General features: G+C 42.1%; 3 protein-coding genes and 6 non-coding genes across 9 annotated transcripts; 7 read left to right on the top strand and 2 right to left on the bottom strand.

Annotated features, from left to right (window-relative positions):
- The first annotated feature begins 595 nt into the window (after positions 1–595).
- Positions 596–667, top strand: TRNAE-UUC (transfer RNA glutamic acid (anticodon UUC)). The gene has a single exon. It is a non-coding gene; the product is annotated as a tRNA-Glu (tRNA).
- Positions 668–746: 79 nt separating this feature from the next.
- On the top strand, positions 747–818 carry TRNAE-UUC (transfer RNA glutamic acid (anticodon UUC)). The gene has a single exon. It is a non-coding gene; the product is annotated as a tRNA-Glu (tRNA).
- A 369-nt stretch (positions 819–1,187) lies between these two features.
- Positions 1,188–1,259, top strand: TRNAE-CUC (transfer RNA glutamic acid (anticodon CUC)). The gene has a single exon. It is a non-coding gene; the product is annotated as a tRNA-Glu (tRNA).
- Positions 1,260–1,790: 531 nt separating this feature from the next.
- On the top strand, positions 1,791–1,862 carry TRNAD-AUC (transfer RNA aspartic acid (anticodon AUC)). The gene has a single exon. It is a non-coding gene; the product is annotated as a tRNA-Asp (tRNA).
- A 679-nt stretch (positions 1,863–2,541) lies between these two features.
- On the top strand, positions 2,542–2,613 carry TRNAE-UUC (transfer RNA glutamic acid (anticodon UUC)). Its single transcript has one exon. It is a non-coding gene; the product is annotated as a tRNA-Glu (tRNA).
- A 520-nt stretch (positions 2,614–3,133) lies between these two features.
- TRNAE-CUC (transfer RNA glutamic acid (anticodon CUC)) lies at positions 3,134–3,205 on the top strand. The gene has a single exon. It is a non-coding gene; the product is annotated as a tRNA-Glu (tRNA).
- A 4,718-nt stretch (positions 3,206–7,923) lies between these two features.
- On the top strand, positions 7,924–10,951 carry LOC149672294 (uncharacterized). Its single transcript, XM_089840104.1, has 3 exons — positions 7,924–9,692; positions 9,762–10,051; positions 10,140–10,951. The coding sequence occupies exons 1-3, from the start codon at positions 8,251–8,253 to the stop codon at positions 10,601–10,603; spliced, it is 2,196 nt and encodes a 731-aa protein (XP_089696230.1). The 5' UTR covers positions 7,924–8,250; the 3' UTR covers positions 10,604–10,951.
- Positions 10,952–11,610: 659 nt separating this feature from the next.
- LOC149672293 (uncharacterized protein F54H12.2-like) lies at positions 11,611–12,915 on the bottom strand. Its single transcript, XM_089840159.1, has one exon. The coding sequence runs from the start codon at positions 12,913–12,915 to the stop codon at positions 11,611–11,613; it is 1,305 nt and encodes a 434-aa protein (XP_089696285.1).
- A 3,272-nt stretch (positions 12,916–16,187) lies between these two features.
- LOC149672292 (uncharacterized) lies at positions 16,188–18,088 on the bottom strand. The gene is made up of 2 exons (XM_089840270.1): positions 17,684–18,088; positions 16,188–17,018 (listed from the first exon to the last, which is right to left on the bottom strand). Coding segments are annotated over exons 1-2 (510 nt in total). The 5' UTR covers positions 17,686–18,088; the 3' UTR covers positions 16,188–16,510.
- Positions 18,089–18,115: the final 27 nt, after the last annotated feature.

Raw genomic sequence — 18,115 nt, 5'->3', positions numbered from 1 at the left:
AATGGTCTAGTGGCTAGGAAATCTGGCTTTCACCCACAAGGCCCGGGTTCGATTCCCAATATTGGAGCGAGTGTTTTGTAAAGCATTTCAAAAATAGACTTAAGGATATAGGTTTATGAATAGAATTAAGACTTCGTTAAGCAAGTCCAAAATGGTCTAGTGGCTAGGAAATCTGGCTTTCACCCACAAGGCCCGGGTTCGATTCCCAATATTGGAGCGAGTGTTTTGTAAAGCATTTCAAAAATAGACTTAAGGATATAGGTTTATGAATAGAATTAAGACTTGGTTAAGCAAGTCCGATATTGTCTAGTGGCTAGGATATCTGGCTCTCACCCAGAAGGCCAGGGTTCGATTCTCGGTATCGGAGCGAGTGCTTTTGTACCGCTTTTCAAGAATAGACTTAAGGATATAGGTTTATGAATAGAATTAAGACTTGGTTAAGCAAGTCCGATGTGATCTAGTGGCTAGGATATCTGGCTTTCACCCTGACGGCCCGGGTTCGATTCCCGGTATCGGAGCGAGTGCTTTTGCCCGCATTTCAAGAATAGACTTAAGGATATAGGTTATGAATAGAATTAAGACTTGGTTAAGCAAGTCCGATATGGTCTAGTGGCTAGGATATCTGGCTTTCACCCAGAATGCCCGGGTTCGATTCCCGGTATCGGATCGAGTGCTTTTGTACCGCTTTTGAAGAATAAACTTAAAGACACATTTATAGGAATAATATTTAGGGTTGTTCCAACCAGTACGATATGGTCCAGTGGCTAGGATATCTGGCTTTCACCCAGAAGGCCCGGGTTCGATTCCCGGTATCGGAGCGAGTGCTTTTGTACCGCTTTTCAAGAATAGACTTAAGGATATAGGTTTATGAATAGAATTGAGTATCTAAGTACGTCCGATATGGTCTAGTGGCTAGGATATCTGGCTTTTACCCAGAAGGCGCGGGTTCGATTCCCGAAATCGGAGCGCGTGCTTTTGTACCGCTTTTGAAGAATAGACTTAACGGTTTATGAATAGAATTAACTTGGTTGAGCAAGTCAGATATGGTCTAGTGGGTAGGATACCTGGCTTTCACCCAAAAGGCCCGGGTTCGTTTCCCGGTATCGGAGACTGTGCTTTGTACAGCTTTTCAAGAATAGACTTAAGGATATAGGTTTATGAATAGAATTAAGACTTGGTTAAGCAAGTCCGATATGGTCTAGTGGCTAGGATATCTGGCTCTCACCCAGAAGGCCAGGGTTCGATTCCAGGTATCGGAGCGAGTGCTTTTGTACCGCTTTTCAAGAATAGACTTAAGGATATAGGTTTATGAATAGAATTAAGACTTGTTTAAGCAAGTCCGATATGGTCTAGTGACTAGGATACCTGGCTTTCACCCAGAAGGCCCGGGTTCGATTCCCGGTATCGTAGACTGTGGTTTGTACCGCTTTTCAAGAATAAATTTAAAGACACATTTATAGGAATAATATCTAGGGTTGCTCAAGCCAGTCCGATATTGTCTTGTGGCTAGGATATCTGGCTCTCACCCAGAAGGCCAGGGTTCGATTCCCGGTATCGGAGCGAGTGCTTTTGTACCGCTTTTCAAGTATAGACTTAAGGATATAGGTTAATGAATAGAATTAAGACTTGGTTGATCAAGTACGATATGGTCTAGTGGCTAGGATACCTGGCTTTCACCCATAATACCCGGGTTCGATTCGCGGTACCGGAGCGAGTGCTTTTGTACCGCATTTAAAGAATAGACTTAAGGATATAAGTCTATGAATAGAATTAAGACTTGGTTAGGCAAGTCCAAAATGGTCTAGTGGCTAGGATATCTGGCTATCAACCAGAAGGCCCGGGTTCGATTCCCGGTGTCGGAGCGAGTGTTTTGTAAAGCATTTCAAAAATAGACTTAAGGATATAGGTTTATGAATAGAATTAAGACTTGGTTTAGCAAGTCCGATGTGATCTAGTGGCTAGGATATCTGGCTTTCACCCTGACGGCCCGGGTTCGATTCCCGGTATCGGAGGGAGTGCTTTTGCCCGCATTTCAAGAATAGACTTAAGGATATAGGTTATGAATAGAATTAAGACTTGGTTAAGCAAGTCCGATATGGTCTTGTGGCTAAGGGTATCTGGCTTTCACCCAGAAGGACCGGGTTCGATTCCCGGTATCGGAGCGAGTGCTTTTGTACCGCTTTTCAAGAATAGACTTAAGGATATAGGTTTATGAATAGAATTAAGACTTGGTTGATCAAGTACGATATGGTCTAGTGGCTAGGATACCTGGCTTTCACCCATAATACCCGGGTTCGATTCCCGGTACCGGAGCGAGTGCTTTTGTACCGCTTTTCAAGAATAGACTTAAGGATATAGGTTTATGAATAGAATTAAGACTTGGTTAAGCAAGTCCGATGTGATCTAGTGGCTAGGATATCTGGCTTTCACCCTGACGGCCCGGGTTCGATTCCCGGTATCGGAGCGAGTGCTTTTGCCCGCATTTCAAGAACAGACTTAAGGATATAGGTTATGAATAGAATTAAGACTTGGTTAAGCAAGTCCGATATGGTCTAGTGGCTAGGATATCTGGCTTTCACCCAGAATGCCCGGGTTCGATTCCCGGTATCGGATCGAGTGCTTTTGTACCGCTTTTGAAGAATAAACTTAAAGACACATTTATAGGAATAATATTTAGGGTTGTTCCAACCAGTACGATATGGTCCAGTGGCTAGGATATCTGGCTTTCACCCAAAAGGCCCGGGTTCGATTCCCGGTATCGGAGCGAGTGCTTTTGTACCGCTTTTCAAGAATAGACTTAAGGATATAGGTTTATGAATAGAATTGAGTATCTAAGTACGTCCGATATGGTCTAGTGGCTAGGATATCTGGCTTTCACCCAGAAGGCGCGGGTTCGATTCCCGAAATCGGAGCGCGTGCTTTTGTACCGCTTTTGAAGAATAGACTTAACGGTTTATGAATAGAATTAACTTGGTTGAGCAAGTCAGATATGGTCTAGTGGGTAGGATACCTGGCTTTCACCCAAAAGGCCCGGGTTCGTTTCCCGGTATCGGAGACTGTGCTTTGTACAGCTTTTCAAGAATAGACTTAAGGATATAGGTTTATGAATAGAATTAAGACTTGGTTAAGCAAGTCCGATATGGTCTAGTGGCTAGGATATCTGGCTCTCACCCAGAAGGCCAGGGTTCGATTCCAGGTATCGGAGCGAGTGCTTTTGTACCGCTTTTCAAGAATAGACTTAAGGATATAGGTTTATGAATAGAATTAAGACTTGTTTAAGCAAGTCCGATATGGTCTAGTGACTAGGATACCTGGCGTTCACCCAGAAGGCCCGGGTTCGATTCCCGGTATCGTAGACTGTGGTTTGTACCGCTTTTCGAGAATAAATTTAAAGACACATTTATAGGAATAATATCTAGGGTTGCTCAAGCCAGTCCGATATTGTCTTGTGGCTAGGATATCTGGCTCTCACCCAGAAGGCCAGGGTTCGATTCCCGGTATCGGAGCGAGTGCTTTTGTACCGCTTTTCAAGAATAGACTTAAGGATATAGGTTAATGAATAGAATTAAGACTTGGTTGATCAAGTACGATATGGTCTAGTGGCTAGGATACCTGGGTTTCACCCATAATACCCGGGTTCGATTCGCGGTACCGGAGCGAGTGCTTTTGTACCGCATTTAAAGAATAGACTTAAGGATATAAGTCTATGAATAGAATTAAGACTTGGGTAGATAGGAAGTGTTACCTTTGGGACAGTGGCGTCAGACAGTGCCAGATGGCACATGATTTGGCACCAATAAATATGGCGTCAGTGGGCGCCCACAACATTTTTCCTCTTATGGCGCCAGTGAATCAAACATTTTTCCCCCAATCCTGTTGTGGCGTCAGCGAATCAATCATGGCGTCAATGTTAGGCATAAGCGTCATATTCGACAACTTGGTAAATAACCCTTGTCATACACGTGGTTTAAACGCCATGTTCACTATAAGAACATGATTGGTCTAAAAAGTGCGCCATGTTTACATGGACAGAAAGTCACGTGACATTAAAGTATAAAAGACGAGGACGGTTTAAAGATAAGGCATTCTATATCCCTCATTGAAGTACCGACCCAGATCCGAAAAATGTAAGTATAATTTCCCATAAAATCTTAGTGCTATAACCTTGGTTTGTATCACATTTAATGTGATTACCATATTTAATGTGAATATTTAGGGATAACTCCAACGTGTTCGAGATTTCCTCAACTAAATCAGTAAGTGTAACGCCGGACTGTAGGATTAGACTAGGAATGACCGATGGCTCAACAGGGATCGTATTAAGCGAGGAGGAATATATGCAACTTTACGGAATGAAGGACTCCATAAACGGATTTTTCGAGAAGGATGACGCTCAACCCACCACGTGCTTTTTCGAGGGATCGATGGACAAGCGTATTCAACTTGTAACTTACCAGGAAAGGAAGATGTTAAATATCCGCCAAGTGATCCAGGGACAAGGAGCGAACTACGGAATCCAATACCCAACTAGGAATGGATTTGCCATAGGACCATTCCTATGGGAGAAGTTATTGGAAAAACACATTCAGGTGACGACATTCATTACCGAAGCGAAACGTGTGGAGAGTGCGATTAAGGACATAGTAATACAGCAACTAACTGAGGGAATAAAGAATTCGTGCAACGGCTGCATTATCGACCATCCTTCACAATTACAGCATGATTGTATAATGATGGAATGGGGTGAACGTGTAGATGAACATTATTCTAATGCCGTGTCTAATTTAAATATCGAGATGATAGTTAATATTTTTAATAATTCCACTTTCTTAAGTTTTCAATTCTGTAAGCAAATGGTCTCTCGAAGTGTATGCAACTCTAAAAAATTCTTGTAATACATTGAATTTAAATAATAAATATTCAAATTTAATACTTTTTCATTTACCTAAATATAAGCCTATTTCAAATTTTATTATTTTAGTTATTTATATTCGAATTTAATACTATTTAACTAAATATATAGTCATATTCCAAATTTTAGGAGTTATTTCAACTTAATATCTGAATTTAATACTTCTAAATATAAACTTTAGAAATTGTTTCAACTTAAACCAATTTCTCTTTATTGATATGTCTATTTCAAGGATAGGAAATGTAAATAACAAGGTCGGTGAACGGAAATCGAGAAACTCGGACGGTAAATAAACGGCCTATGTCAATAATTAGAAATCATGATAAGCGCTTGTATTAAACTCTAACGCTGAGTGTCGACATGGGATCATAGTTGGGGTTGCAATGTTTGCTAGGAAACTTGTAAGTAAACAAACTAGATTGAAACTTGACGTGAATTTCGAAACATGGCGCGGTGTTCGAGGTCGGTGAACAGGAATAGAGAAACTCGGACGGCAAATAAACGGTCTATGTCAATAATTAGAAATCATGATAAGCGCTTGTGGGAAACTCTGGCACCGAGTGTCGACATGGGATGATAGTTGAGGATGCAATGTTTGTTTATGCTAGGAAACTTGTAAGTAAACAAACTAGATTGAAACTTGGCATGAATTTCGAAACATGGCGTGGATTTCGAAGCATGGCGCGGCTCTCGTCGTGACGTCAATGGGAAAACCCATATGATAGTTCGGGCAGAGATTAAACGGACAACCCAACAATGTTTGTTTATGCCAGGAAATTTGTAAATAAACAAACTAGATTGAAACTTGGCGTGAATTTCGAAACATGGCGCGAATTTTCGAGTTGGCGTCAATGGGAAAACCCAAAGATTAAATGGACGACGCCAAGAGTATAAAAGCCCGGCACGTGCCCAAACTCAGTCACTTTTGTTCCTGACTTCAGACGAGTTCCAGCCTGCTCCCTAGTTGCTTTATAGTATTTTTCAATACTTGGTAACATTTGCCGTTGGAAGTTATTTTGCAGAGGGTAAGAAAAAATTTACGGGCTAGTACCGAAATTACTTGTGATTTTTACAAGTACTTGCGATTTTTTACAAGTACTTGCGATTTTTCTGAGATTGTCCTTATCTCATTCATTCTTTGAGAATGTTTAAGTGTAATATTTGTGAGTGTTCATACCAAGGGAACAGGGAACTTTTGAGACATAAAAGGGAGAAACACGAGGATGTAAAATACCCATGCTCGCAATGTCCCGCCGTTTATACCAGACTTGCGAATTTAAAGTTACACGCGGCTGCCCGACACTCTAACTTTAAGGTTCCACACCCCCTCATGAACAATGCGGGTCCATCAACTTCTACCTTTGTCCCATTCTTGGGTCCATCTACCTCTACCTTTGTTCCTCCTGTTATCCCATTCTCGGACCCCTCAACCTCCACCTTTATCCCTCCTGGGACGCAGAGGCCGAAACGGTCCACGTCCGACCCATCCACTCCTGAGACGAAGCGGCCGAAACGGTCCACGTCCAACCCTACTCCTTCCTCTGTTTTCGGTCCCCTTTCCGGCGTCACTCGTAGGGTGTCGTCGGACCTTTCTCCTGAAAATCTAGATGAACTGTCCGACGATGGGAATCGTGCCTTGAGCGAGTTCATGGACCGAGAAGAAGGTGTCATCAATGGATCTCTACTGGGAACTCCTCCACCCGCCGTTTGCGAAAATCTTGATGAGCTGTCCGACGATGGAAATCGTGCCCTGAACGAGTTCATGGACCAGGAGGATGCCTTCCCAGCCCTTTCCAGCCAGGAGAACCGCGACATCCATCGCTTTATGGATCAGCAGGAGGGTGGTGGTGGTCAAGAGCAGGAGGAGGAACCCATCGTTGCGTCACCGGAAGTTCCTCTTCACGACGAGCTAGAGGAACTAGAAGTACTCGGTAGGGCTATTTTTTGTGCACGTTTCACACCTGTAGCGACTGAGACAGACGTAGAACTGTACGTGGGTAGACATAGGGTAGCGATTGAAAATTACTTACGCAATAAACTGGCTAGAGATAGAGGGATTAAGTGGTATTTAACTGTCAGGGCTCGCTACACCCGTCAGTTAACCGACACTGACGAGGAAGTAGAAAATTTAATTTATCATAGAACCCAAAACCTTGCTATTTTGAACCCCGACGTTATCCCCGGACAGATAGACTTTAGTATTAGGACTCTGAAACGTTTAATGGAGGAGTTCGAGGCGAGTGGTAGCGGGTGGGTTTTAGATAAAATTCTCTTCCTGCAAATTAATATTATAGCGTACCTCCCGCTTCACGGGGGTACGTACTTTGAAACCCCTAAAAATCTTTTAGCTAAAAAAGCCCTTTTAAATGTGCAAAATACGGACAATAAGTGTTTCTTATGGTCAATTTTGGCACATTTACACCCTGTTAACCATGGAAATGCCCCTCATCGTGTAACTAAGTACCTAGAGTATAGTAATGAATTGGACATGGCCGGTATTACGTTCCCCGTGGAATTAAATACCGGCAAATTAGAGAATTTCGAACGGGTGAATAACCTTTCGATTAATGTGTTCGGATACGAGAAAGAGGTCTTCCCCCTTTACGTGAGTTCCAACAGAGTTGAGGAACCACGCCAAGTAGATTTATTGCTATTAACCGAGGGTGAGAAGAAGCATTTCTGCTTAATCCGAAGCATGAGTCGACTTCTAGCGAAGGTGTTCACCGCTCACGCAAACACGAACTATTATTGTCGTTATTGCTTGCATCGATTCTCCGGTGTAAACTCGGAGGAAAACTACAAGGACCACATCAAGGAGTGCAGTATACACGGACCCCAGAAGATCGAGATGCCGGTAAAGGAACCTATTCTCGAATTCAAAAACGTCGCATGGCAACAGAAGGTAAACTAAAACTTTTGTTATTTATCAGGGTATTTTGAATAGCGCGCCAAAATAGTTTACTGAGGCTAACGTCAGACGGCGCCCATAGCAAGATAAATAGAGCAGACGATAAGATGCATGGGCGAGAGAGAATGTTTTGTTTACATTTTATCTAATATAGTTTTATTTCTATTTCTCACAGGTTAAATACGTTATCTATGCCGATTTCGAGTCTATTCTCCGTAAAGTTCACCGATGCGATCCCGATGCCGGCCTCTCTTCAACCACGAAAACTTCGCAGCATATCTCCTGTGGGTTTAGTTATGTCATCGTTAGTCACGACGGTACAGTCTCAAAACCAGTTACTTATCGAGGGATAGATGCCACGGAAAAGTTTTTAGAAAACCTTTTGCGTGAAGACGCAATTATTCAGCGTAAGATTAAAGATAACGCCCCCATGAATCTATCAGACTTAGATAAGGCGCAATTTGCCTCGGCCCAATCCTGTTACTTATGTAACAAGACTTTCACTGTAACTGACTGTAAAGTTCGTGACCACGACCACACTAACGGAACCTACAGGGGAGCTGCTCATAATTCGTGTAACCTGAAACTGAGGACCCGGAATTTCGTTCCGGTCTTCATGCATAACTTATCTCGTTACGATGCTCATCTTATCATGGACAAAATTGGATTGGTCAAAGATCACAAGATTACGTGTATCCCCACGAATTCCGAAACGTACATTTCGTTTTCTCTGGGTAATTTACGATTCTTAGACTCAATTAGGTTCATGCCGGCATCGCTAGAGACACTCGTATCGAATTTGGCTCGAGGAGGAGCCGATAAGTTCAAGTGTTTAAACTCTGCCTTCAGCGCTGACGAAGTGCCGCATCTGCTGAGGAAACAGGTTTACCCCTATGACTACTTCGACTGCGAGACGAAATTCGACGAGACCGTGTTGCCACCCAAGGATGCCTTCTTCAATTCCTTAACTGACGAAGAGGTTAGTGAGGAAGATTATTCTCAAGCTCAAAAGGTTTGGGAAAAATTCCAACTCACTAACCTCGGTGAGTACCATGATTTATATGTTAAGACCGACGTTCTGCTCCTAGCGGATGTTTTTGAAAGTTTCAGGGCTATGTGTATAGAATATTACAAGTTAGATTGCGCGCATACATATACAGGTCCTGGTTTCGCTTGGCAAAGCGCACTTTACATGACCCAAGTGAAATTAGAACTACTCCAGGATCCTGATATGCATCTCTTTATTGAGAAGGGTATAAGAGGGGGCGTTTCTTTAATTACGCATAGACTAGCCATAGCCAATAATAAGGATCTCCCCGAAACATTCAACCCAGCAGAACGTAGCTCTTACATTACCTACCTAGACTGTAATAACCTTTACGGCACCGTAATGTGTCATCACCTGCCGATGAGAGGATTTCGATGGATTCAACCATGTCAAGATTTCACTCGTGAAATTATCTTGAATCACCCAGACTATGATCCTCAGGGATTTATCCTGGAGGTGGATCTTGAGTACCCGGAAAGTTTGCACGAAGAACATAACTGTCTACCCTTAGCACCCGAACGTAGAGTTATTAACGCGGATGAGCTTTCACCGTATTCGATTGAACAGTTGAACAAACTGAAAATTAACGTACAGGATAGCCTTCCAAAGTTAGTTCCCTCACTCTACAATAGGGAGAAATATGTTCTCCACTACCGGAATCTCAAGTTTTACATCGCTAAGGGGATGAAATTGGGGAAAATCCATCGAATACTCACATTCGAGCAGGGTGCGTGGTTAAAACCATTTATCGAGTTCAACACGGAGAAACGGAAGCAGGCAGTGAACGACTTTGAGAAGGATTTTTTCAAGTTGGCCAACAATAGGTACGCATCTACGCTACGCTAAGTTATTATTTCACACGTAAATTAATCAAATTTTTTATCTATTAACAGTGTTTTCGGGAAGACGATGGAAAACCTCCGCAACAGGATCAACTTCGACCTTGTCCAGACCCGGGAGATGGCAATCAAGAAGGCCAGTTCGCCGACATTCCAGAGGTTCACCATCTTCAGGAACGAGCTGGTCGGGATCCATCGTCTGAAGAAATCCCTCAAGTTGGACCGACCCATTTACACCGGTTTCGCCATCTTGGACCTCTCAAAGTTGGTCATGTACGACTTCCATTACAACACTATGAAGGCAAAATATGGCGACGACCTCAAACTTCTTTTTACCGACACAGGTGTGATTTTTAAAAACGTTTACTAGATTTAAATCCTTTTTTCTACTTTCAATTTTAACTAATTAAATGTTTTTACGTATAATTGCAGACAGCCTGACCTATCAGATTTTCACCGACGATTTGCCCCGGGACTTTGCCCAGATGAAGGAGATGTTTGACTTTTCCGCCTACCCCAAGGAACATCCACTCTTCAGCGAGGAGAACAAGAAGGCTCTTGGAAAGTTCAAGGACGAACTCAACGGCGTCCAGATTCAAGAGTTCTGCGGCTTGCGACCGAAAATGTACAGCATCCTGTCGGCAAAAGGTGAAAAGAAGACGGCGAAGGGAATCTGTCGTCGCGTAGTCAAAAAGAAGATACGTCACGCCCAATACAAGGAATGCCTGCTTCAACGTAAACTCACCACTGAGGAGATGAAGAGGATAGTCAGTGTTAAACACGAACTATTTTCCATCACTCAGAAGAAACTCGCTCTTAACCCATGCGATGATAAGAGATTCATCATCGATGGGGTGTCTACATACGCTCATGGTCATTTTAAAATTAAGGAATAATTCCAAATGTATAACTTTCTGTAACCCTATCCCCTCCCATTCCCTCCTGGGGGCGAAGTGGCCGAACCGGTCCACGCCCTCCTCCCATACCCTTTTGGTGCGAAGTGGCCGAATCGGTCCACGCCCAATTTCCCCTCCCATACCCTTTTGGTGCGAAGTGGCCGAATCGGTCCACGCCCAAACCTTTTCCTTTTAAATTTCATAGTTCTATGTATAGTTTATAAGTTTAATTTAATGTATATATATTTTCAATGTTTAATTGTATAGTTTTAAGTTGTTTTTTCTCGAATGAGTTTTACTCCGTGATTCTACGGTTTCTCATTCAAAATAAAAATTTTTAAATACAAATTTTCTCCCTCTTATTTCATACAACTTAGGCAAACATTTTTTCAGGTTAAGGGGATGTGGCCCCCAACGCGTGGGACCGACCGGGTGCGCGTGTTTAAATTTCCCGCGTGCGCGTGTTTAAATTTCCCGCGTGCGCGTGTAGGAATAAGTTCGCGCGCGATTTAAAGAAAACCACATAAATTCAATCAAAAAAAAAACTTTATTAAAAATCTCTTATACATAAATTCCGATATCATTTTATCGTTCAAATTCTTATCTTTTACAAATTTTAAGCAAATATTATACATTTTAATACCTCGGCATCTATACAAAGAAAAATATACGCAAAATCCGCCACACGTCCGACTGGAATTTCCTTGAAGTTGTTTAGAATTAAAAGTTACGGTAACGCTGTTTCTTTCTACAAAATCGTTGAATTGAAACATGTCCGGTGGGTTTCCGAAACTATCAAAGAACTCTGTATTTTTGTTACTAGAAAAGTAAATAACAGTCCAATGCATACCTTCAGTTTCTGAAGAGCCAGTATTTACAATATACAATGAAGGGAAAAACTTTACTTTCTCGGGTAGCTGGTCGGCTGCAAAAACACCACGAAAGAGATCCTTGGTGAATTTATCCCTTTCCATAATTCTAGTTATTTGCATAGTGTCCATAATCTTTTAGTTGTAATCGTAAATGACAGTTCTATTCTTATCAATCTCAACCAAATTCTGAAACTCAGAGTAATATAAAAATGTGATAGTCTTGGGCAAGTCCTTGGCGAATTTTAATTCCAATCGCAAGTTACCATTCCTTATCAATTGAAATTGAGAAGTTGAACTACTGAGGTCGGGACTTAAATCAAAAGCAAATATGCAATTCCCATTGGGGAATTCCTCCCGTGAAATGTAGTTCCCCTCGTCCAATAACCATTGAGAGGTTTGAGTAAAAAGATTAGTATAAGATCTCATATATTGACCACCAGAAAAGTTTGGGGTAAGAGGTTTATGTGGAACGCTAGCTCCGTCAAGGTACAAGGCGATATGATTTAAATCATAAGGTTGAAAATTGAAGGGTGACTTTCCGTAATCACCCAAATATGCATTTTGATCTACAAGAGCGAAAAGAACTTTTTTGGGTAGTTGACCCATGAATAAATTATCTCTAACACATATTTTTGTACCACTGTTAATTGAGAATGAGTTACATTCCGTGCGAATAATCGGGTATTTCATGGTTGCCAGTTCCAAACATTTAGCGTGGGCGATTAACACTTCCGATGGTAATTTTACTTTACGAACGTACAGGGATGCTAACTCGTAAACCACTTTCCATTTAACTGCACCGTCTGCATGCACGCAAAATTCGTTTGGACTTTTAACAAACTTGAATTTGAGATCCGTTAAATTTGGGAAGTATCGAGGTTGTTGACAAAGATCCAAGTGTACAGTTCCTACCATATCTATTGTTCCTTTTCTAGCAAAGGCCGCTCGTGTTTTAAACCCTTCGTTATCGTCCAAAACGTCAAATTTTCCGGCCGTGTCTTTGTAAAACATTGAACTAGTAAGAAAACTAGTTTTGGCGGGTCCTCCGAATGTCACCGCCGTTTGAAACATGGCCTTGTAAGGGTAGTTTTGCGGCGATGGTGTGACCGATCTCTCTTGAGCTGAAAGGTGTACTTCGCTGAAAAGACTATGCAGGAAATTATTTACCGGTCCAACTTTATCGGCAGCTGCTGGGATTGTTTTTCCATCGGCCGGGTTGACAATCCTGACTTGGAGATGTAGTAAAGTCTTGGACAAGTCCAAATACGCGTCGGAACTACCAGCCACGGTAAACGTGATTGTCGAATTTTCGTTAATGTTAGAGATGGGGCTGTATTCGACCCATTCTCCACTCAGAATACTGGTATTGGTAAGGGGTATGTCGAAAAGTTCAACTTCGGAGCCGACCGATCCATGCGAACCTGGATGGACATGTGTCATTATATTTTTCAGGTAAAAATATCTGGATGATTAAAGGACGTTGCTTTCCTCTTTCTTGCCGAGGCTGAACTGACGAGTGATCTAGACCTGCGTTTCCTTTTATTACCATTCCCCGTCATTTTTCGGATTTCTTCCGCCGCACTAAGGGCGACGTCTTTAGCCGCGGCTTTTCCATGAGATTTTACGGATGCTTTCACGTTTACACCGTTTGCCACGTCGGCCACGACCTTTGCACCTGTGTTCAAAAATTTTTTCCCGAGGTAACTGGCACCCCGTTTGCGTAGAGGTATTGCCCGGCGAAAGGCCGATGAAATGAAGTTTCCCAATCCGTACCCGTGTTGCACCGGAAGTCCCCTGTATACCGCTAAAGAATTACCAATTTGGGAATGAAAGTGTTTACAATAATCAAATTTTCCGCCATGTCCGATCTGGTTTAGAAAGTGTTGATCGTAGTCCGATTGGTTAAAGGACATATTCGATTTGACGACGTTCTTCATCTAAAACTTCAAGTGTAAATGACACGAGGACCTGTTTTACCTTCTAATTTATAATGGTGACCACATTCTACGGGGTCTAAAGTGTAGAGTAACGTGAACTCTTCCTCTCACGAAATCTATGGGGGTACCAAGCTCACTCATTATGTTAATTTCAATTGACTGGAAAGTATTGCAGGCGAGGGGGAGGTAGTGCGGTCTAGGGAAATCTTTGTCTACCGTTTCTCCGTCATTACCCTGCACGCTAACGATTCTTAGTAGAGATATGTGCACATCTCCCACGGGTCTAGACTCGACCACGTCGCTATAAACAAAGAGTGAATGAAGTCCCGCGTCGAGGTCAAAGGGGTACGTGGCTATGGTAGACTGGGAAAAAGTCGTTGATTCCGTGGAATCTTTCGAAAATCCGAGAATAACAGCTAACTCCCCCGGTATAGTTAACAAATAATCCTCTTTGAGAGAAATTTGTACTCTTCGTATGCGCTTTATGTAACTAAAGGAATACTTGAGCTGGGCGGGAATTGAAGGTTCACGCGTAATAACGCCCGCCACGTCATCCTCGACGTAGTTAAGTTGCTCGATAAGGTCCTGGATATTACCATAATACCCGACGGGTAACTCTATGATTGTAGAATATACTACTCTACCATTACTCACGAGTATAAGCGAGCATGTCCTACTCAAATTAGCCCAAGTGTGCGGGTAGCTAATTTCCGCTAAGCCTACTTCGTAAAATCCCTGTAATTTTACGGGTTCGGGGAGGTACGTCCGGAATTTACTTCTCGTATTGTCGGGGAAATACCTCATCGACGAGTCGGAAGGTAAAGTGATGTAAAAGCTCATACTATATCTATTTCCTGAACCCAACTGTCAAAAGACGGAGAGTATCCTTTCCAACGTACTAGCTTCTCTAGCGTCCCGTCGGGTCTGCGACGTTTCCTCAATATCTTTTCTATTTTAAACACGCTAGAATTTAGGTCTTTACCCACTTTCTGTAATTGTTCCTTGTAAAAAATACCAGTAATCGGTTCCGAATTCAAATCCTGGATCCTATACACCGGTGGACTACGAGGTAATCTCTCCACCACTTTGAAAAGTTCTTCCGACCACGTGGGCAAGTAACCCTTCTCGAAAATATTCTTATGTTTGCTTATCCGGACTACGTCACCAATATCGTAAGGATACTTTAATGGTGGGGAGAAGTCTATATCGCCGTAAAGGTTTTCCCATACCCGTCTCGATGTTTCGGGTGTGACTTCAACAGGTTTACACTTTATGGATCGGTGATAATTGTTATTATAAGCTTGAACCATGTCTTTAAGAGCGTCAATGTACTTATAGGTATTGTTTTCCGTGAAATACCGATACATGCGACTTTTTAGAGTTCTGTTGAACCTTTCAACTATCGTAGCCTTCTGTTCGGAATCCGGGGCAAAGAACTCAATCCCCCTTCTTTTCAACTCTCTCTGAACATCCCTGCATATGAACTCATTACCGTGGTCACTTTGCACTCGCTTCGGCGAGCGACCGGACTCGAGAATAGCCTTAAAAGCCCTAAGGATGGTTGGTCCTTTCTTGTCCTTGGTAGCCACCACAAAGGCGTATTTACTGAAAACGTCAATGCAGCACAGGAGGTATCTGAACCCTTTATTGTAACGGGTTAGGTTCTTCAAATCGGCTAAATCAATCTGCCACTGCTCATCGATCCCATAAACTATTGTCCTATTTCTCTTAAAGTTTTTTCTAGCATTTCTGTGTAATGTATACGTATCTTGTGTTTTTAAAAATGTCTCCACGTCTTTTACCGTAACCTTTAACCCAGCCTCTTTAGCCGCTCGGTATAGCCCGAGAACACTTCCATATGAACCCGGGTCAGAAACATTAGAATAAATCTCTTTTAGTCTATCCATTAAGGGTGCAGTTGGTTACACTATGATAATGCCTGAAGAGAAAATCGCTAACCTCGATAATTAGGAATATGGCAATTATAAAACCACAGTTAAAATTTTAGGAGATTTAAAAAATGTGTCTACTAGGTTGGCTAACACCACAAAAGTACCCACCTGATTATCACAACCTTCCATATCGGAATACTTAAAATGAATGAAACGTGGAATGTAAATGAATCGTATTTTATTTAAAACAAGTGCTACAAGTTTATCCAATTTCCGAAACCCTCACCAGTCTGAGCGGGCAAATAATAATCCTCCTTCACTTCTTCTATCTCCACTTTTTCTTTCTTCGCTTCACTTTTTTCAGGCGGGGGTGGGTCTGTTTTTCTAATTTTAATTAATGTTCTTGGTACATTAACCGTATACAAAAGTTGGTAAAACTGTGGGGCACCAATGACGGACGACTGTTTTTTAGAACTCTTCGCGGTATAAGCTAATAAATCAATTATATTTGAACCGATGATTTTACGGTTCTCATATATTAACTCTCCGGCGTGTGTCCATCTTATTTTTGATATACGGTCAATCCATTTGTACAAGTTCAAACAATCAGCTGCGCTATAGGAGGGAACCGAAGAGACGATTTCAGGACCCCAATTCCGGTTTTTTGCTGGTTTTACTTTCGCCCTTTTCACCGTTTTACTAATTTCCCTCGAAAGTACGTGGTTATATCTTAATAGTTTATCAGTATCGTTTAATTTAGTATCGTTTATGATGGATTTCAACTTATCCTCCTTATCCAACTCCATTGAAGTGTCGACTTTTAAACCGCTATTTGAATTTAACCTATTATACGTTTCTTCGGAAATTAATAACATCTTTCGCGCCATTTTTACTTTATAGCTCGACTTATAGCCGCACCTGCTACTGAACTAATGATAGATAGTAACGGTCCGAGAAGTAAAGGGATGAAACCTCCGTTTTGAATTAATAGTTTCCTTTTCTTTGAAGGGAGTATGTTGGACGTAACCTTTCTTATAACGTGTCGATGTTTCTTCAACCGCTCCTTCTCCTCCACTGAAAGAGGGACATTGCCCCGTAGGATATTTATACAACACTCGACAATAGATTTAATCGCTTCTTTATTGGCAAATTTAATTGCGGCATTTCTTTGACATGAGTTACAATTTGCAATATATTTTAAAAAATTTAAATTTTCGTCGACTCGTTTTGACGGAGCCATTCCGCAAGTTTGGACGCCTTCACCAAGGTACAGTTGTTGCTGTCCCTATGAAAAGTGCAAGCCCTGGGGGTATCGCACTCGATACTTGATAATCTCGGGCAACCGTAGTCTTCGGCGTTGATAACTTCGCACCCCAAGAACCTTGATAGGGTTTCGGCCTTCTCCGCTCCTTTCGTCACGTATGACGATGCTCTAGCTCGAATATAGTCGGCGGCCTCCTGCGTCGTCTCGTATGGGTAGTCTCCCTCCTCGAATGCTAGATCGCAAGTGTTCCTTGAGAGCCACCTGCATTGCCTTTTATCCTTGACGGATAACTCTGAGAACTTGCATGGGGATTGGAAGATCCAGACTTCGTGGACGTCGGTCTCCTTCACGTACATCGTCAGCTCCTTGATTATCCATTGTCCCTTAATCCGGAAAAAATTCGCTTCAAGGATGGCCGTCATTTCGGTATGAACAGTGCTGCTTGTTGACCTGGAAGTATACCTGTTCTTAGACGGTGATTATCTAGGGTGTTAGCCTTAAGGTCTACAAATAGATATCCGTAAGGTTCCAAAGTCGCCTGTCTAAAGGAGTCTACCACGTATTTACTATTTCCCGGCGAAATTTGTTTCGCAAGATGGATAATGGCAGATTGATCACGTGGTGTTTTAAATATAACCAAGTAATGGGCATTTAAGTTTAAGGTACGAATTTCCTTCCCAGGATAATAAAGATTCTGCATTAAAATTAAAACTGAGGTATTCCTATGGTGCGAGCCCCTAATGAAAAGATTCGTCACGTCCTTATTATTCGCTATTTCACATAGTAAGTCGTCTAATATAACGAAGTTCCTCACACTAGCATCTAGGGTGTTAACATCTAATAAACCCTCGTGAAATTCTACACTCGGAGTATGGGAAAGTATAGCACCGTATAGTTTCGACTGATACTCCGTGTAACACCAAATTATTCTTTCGGGCTTGGGCGAAATACATATATCCTTATGCTTAATTAATTCTCCTACGAAAACACTTTTCCCACAGCCGGTGACTCCAGCCACTAGTCCGGTAAAGGGGTGTTGCATACTTAAATCCATATCGATAAATGCGGGAGGAATTAACTACCGTAAACTTATATTTAAAGAAATTTATACTTACATTTTTCGGATCTGGATCGGTACTTCAAGGGTGGATGTAGAATGCCTTATCTTTAAACCGTCCTCGTCTTTTATACTTTAATGTCACGTGACTTTCTGACCATGTAAACATGGCGCACTTTTTAGACCAATCATGTTCTTATAGTGAACATGGCGTTTAAACCACGTGTATGACAGGGGTTATTTACCACGTTGCCGAATATGACGCTTAAGCCTAACATTGACGCCATGATTGATTCACTGACGCCAACACGTCATGTACGTCACAACAATATTGGGGGAAAAATGTTTGATTCACTGGCGCCATAAGAAGAAAAATGTTGTGGGCGCCCATTGACGCCATATTTATTGGTACCAGATCATGTGCCATCTGGCACTGTCTGACGCCACTGTCCCAAAGGTAACACTTCCTATCTACTGACTTGGTTAGCCA

The sequence above is a fragment of the Phalangium opilio genome, unplaced genomic scaffold (genome assembly GCF_054372755.1).
Source record: "Phalangium opilio isolate 3A_F unplaced genomic scaffold, DU_Popi_V2 ptg000053l_1, whole genome shotgun sequence".
Lineage (NCBI taxonomy): Eukaryota > Metazoa > Arthropoda > Arachnida > Opiliones > Phalangiidae > Phalangium > Phalangium opilio.
This window is presented reverse-complemented; position numbering and strand designations above follow the sequence as displayed.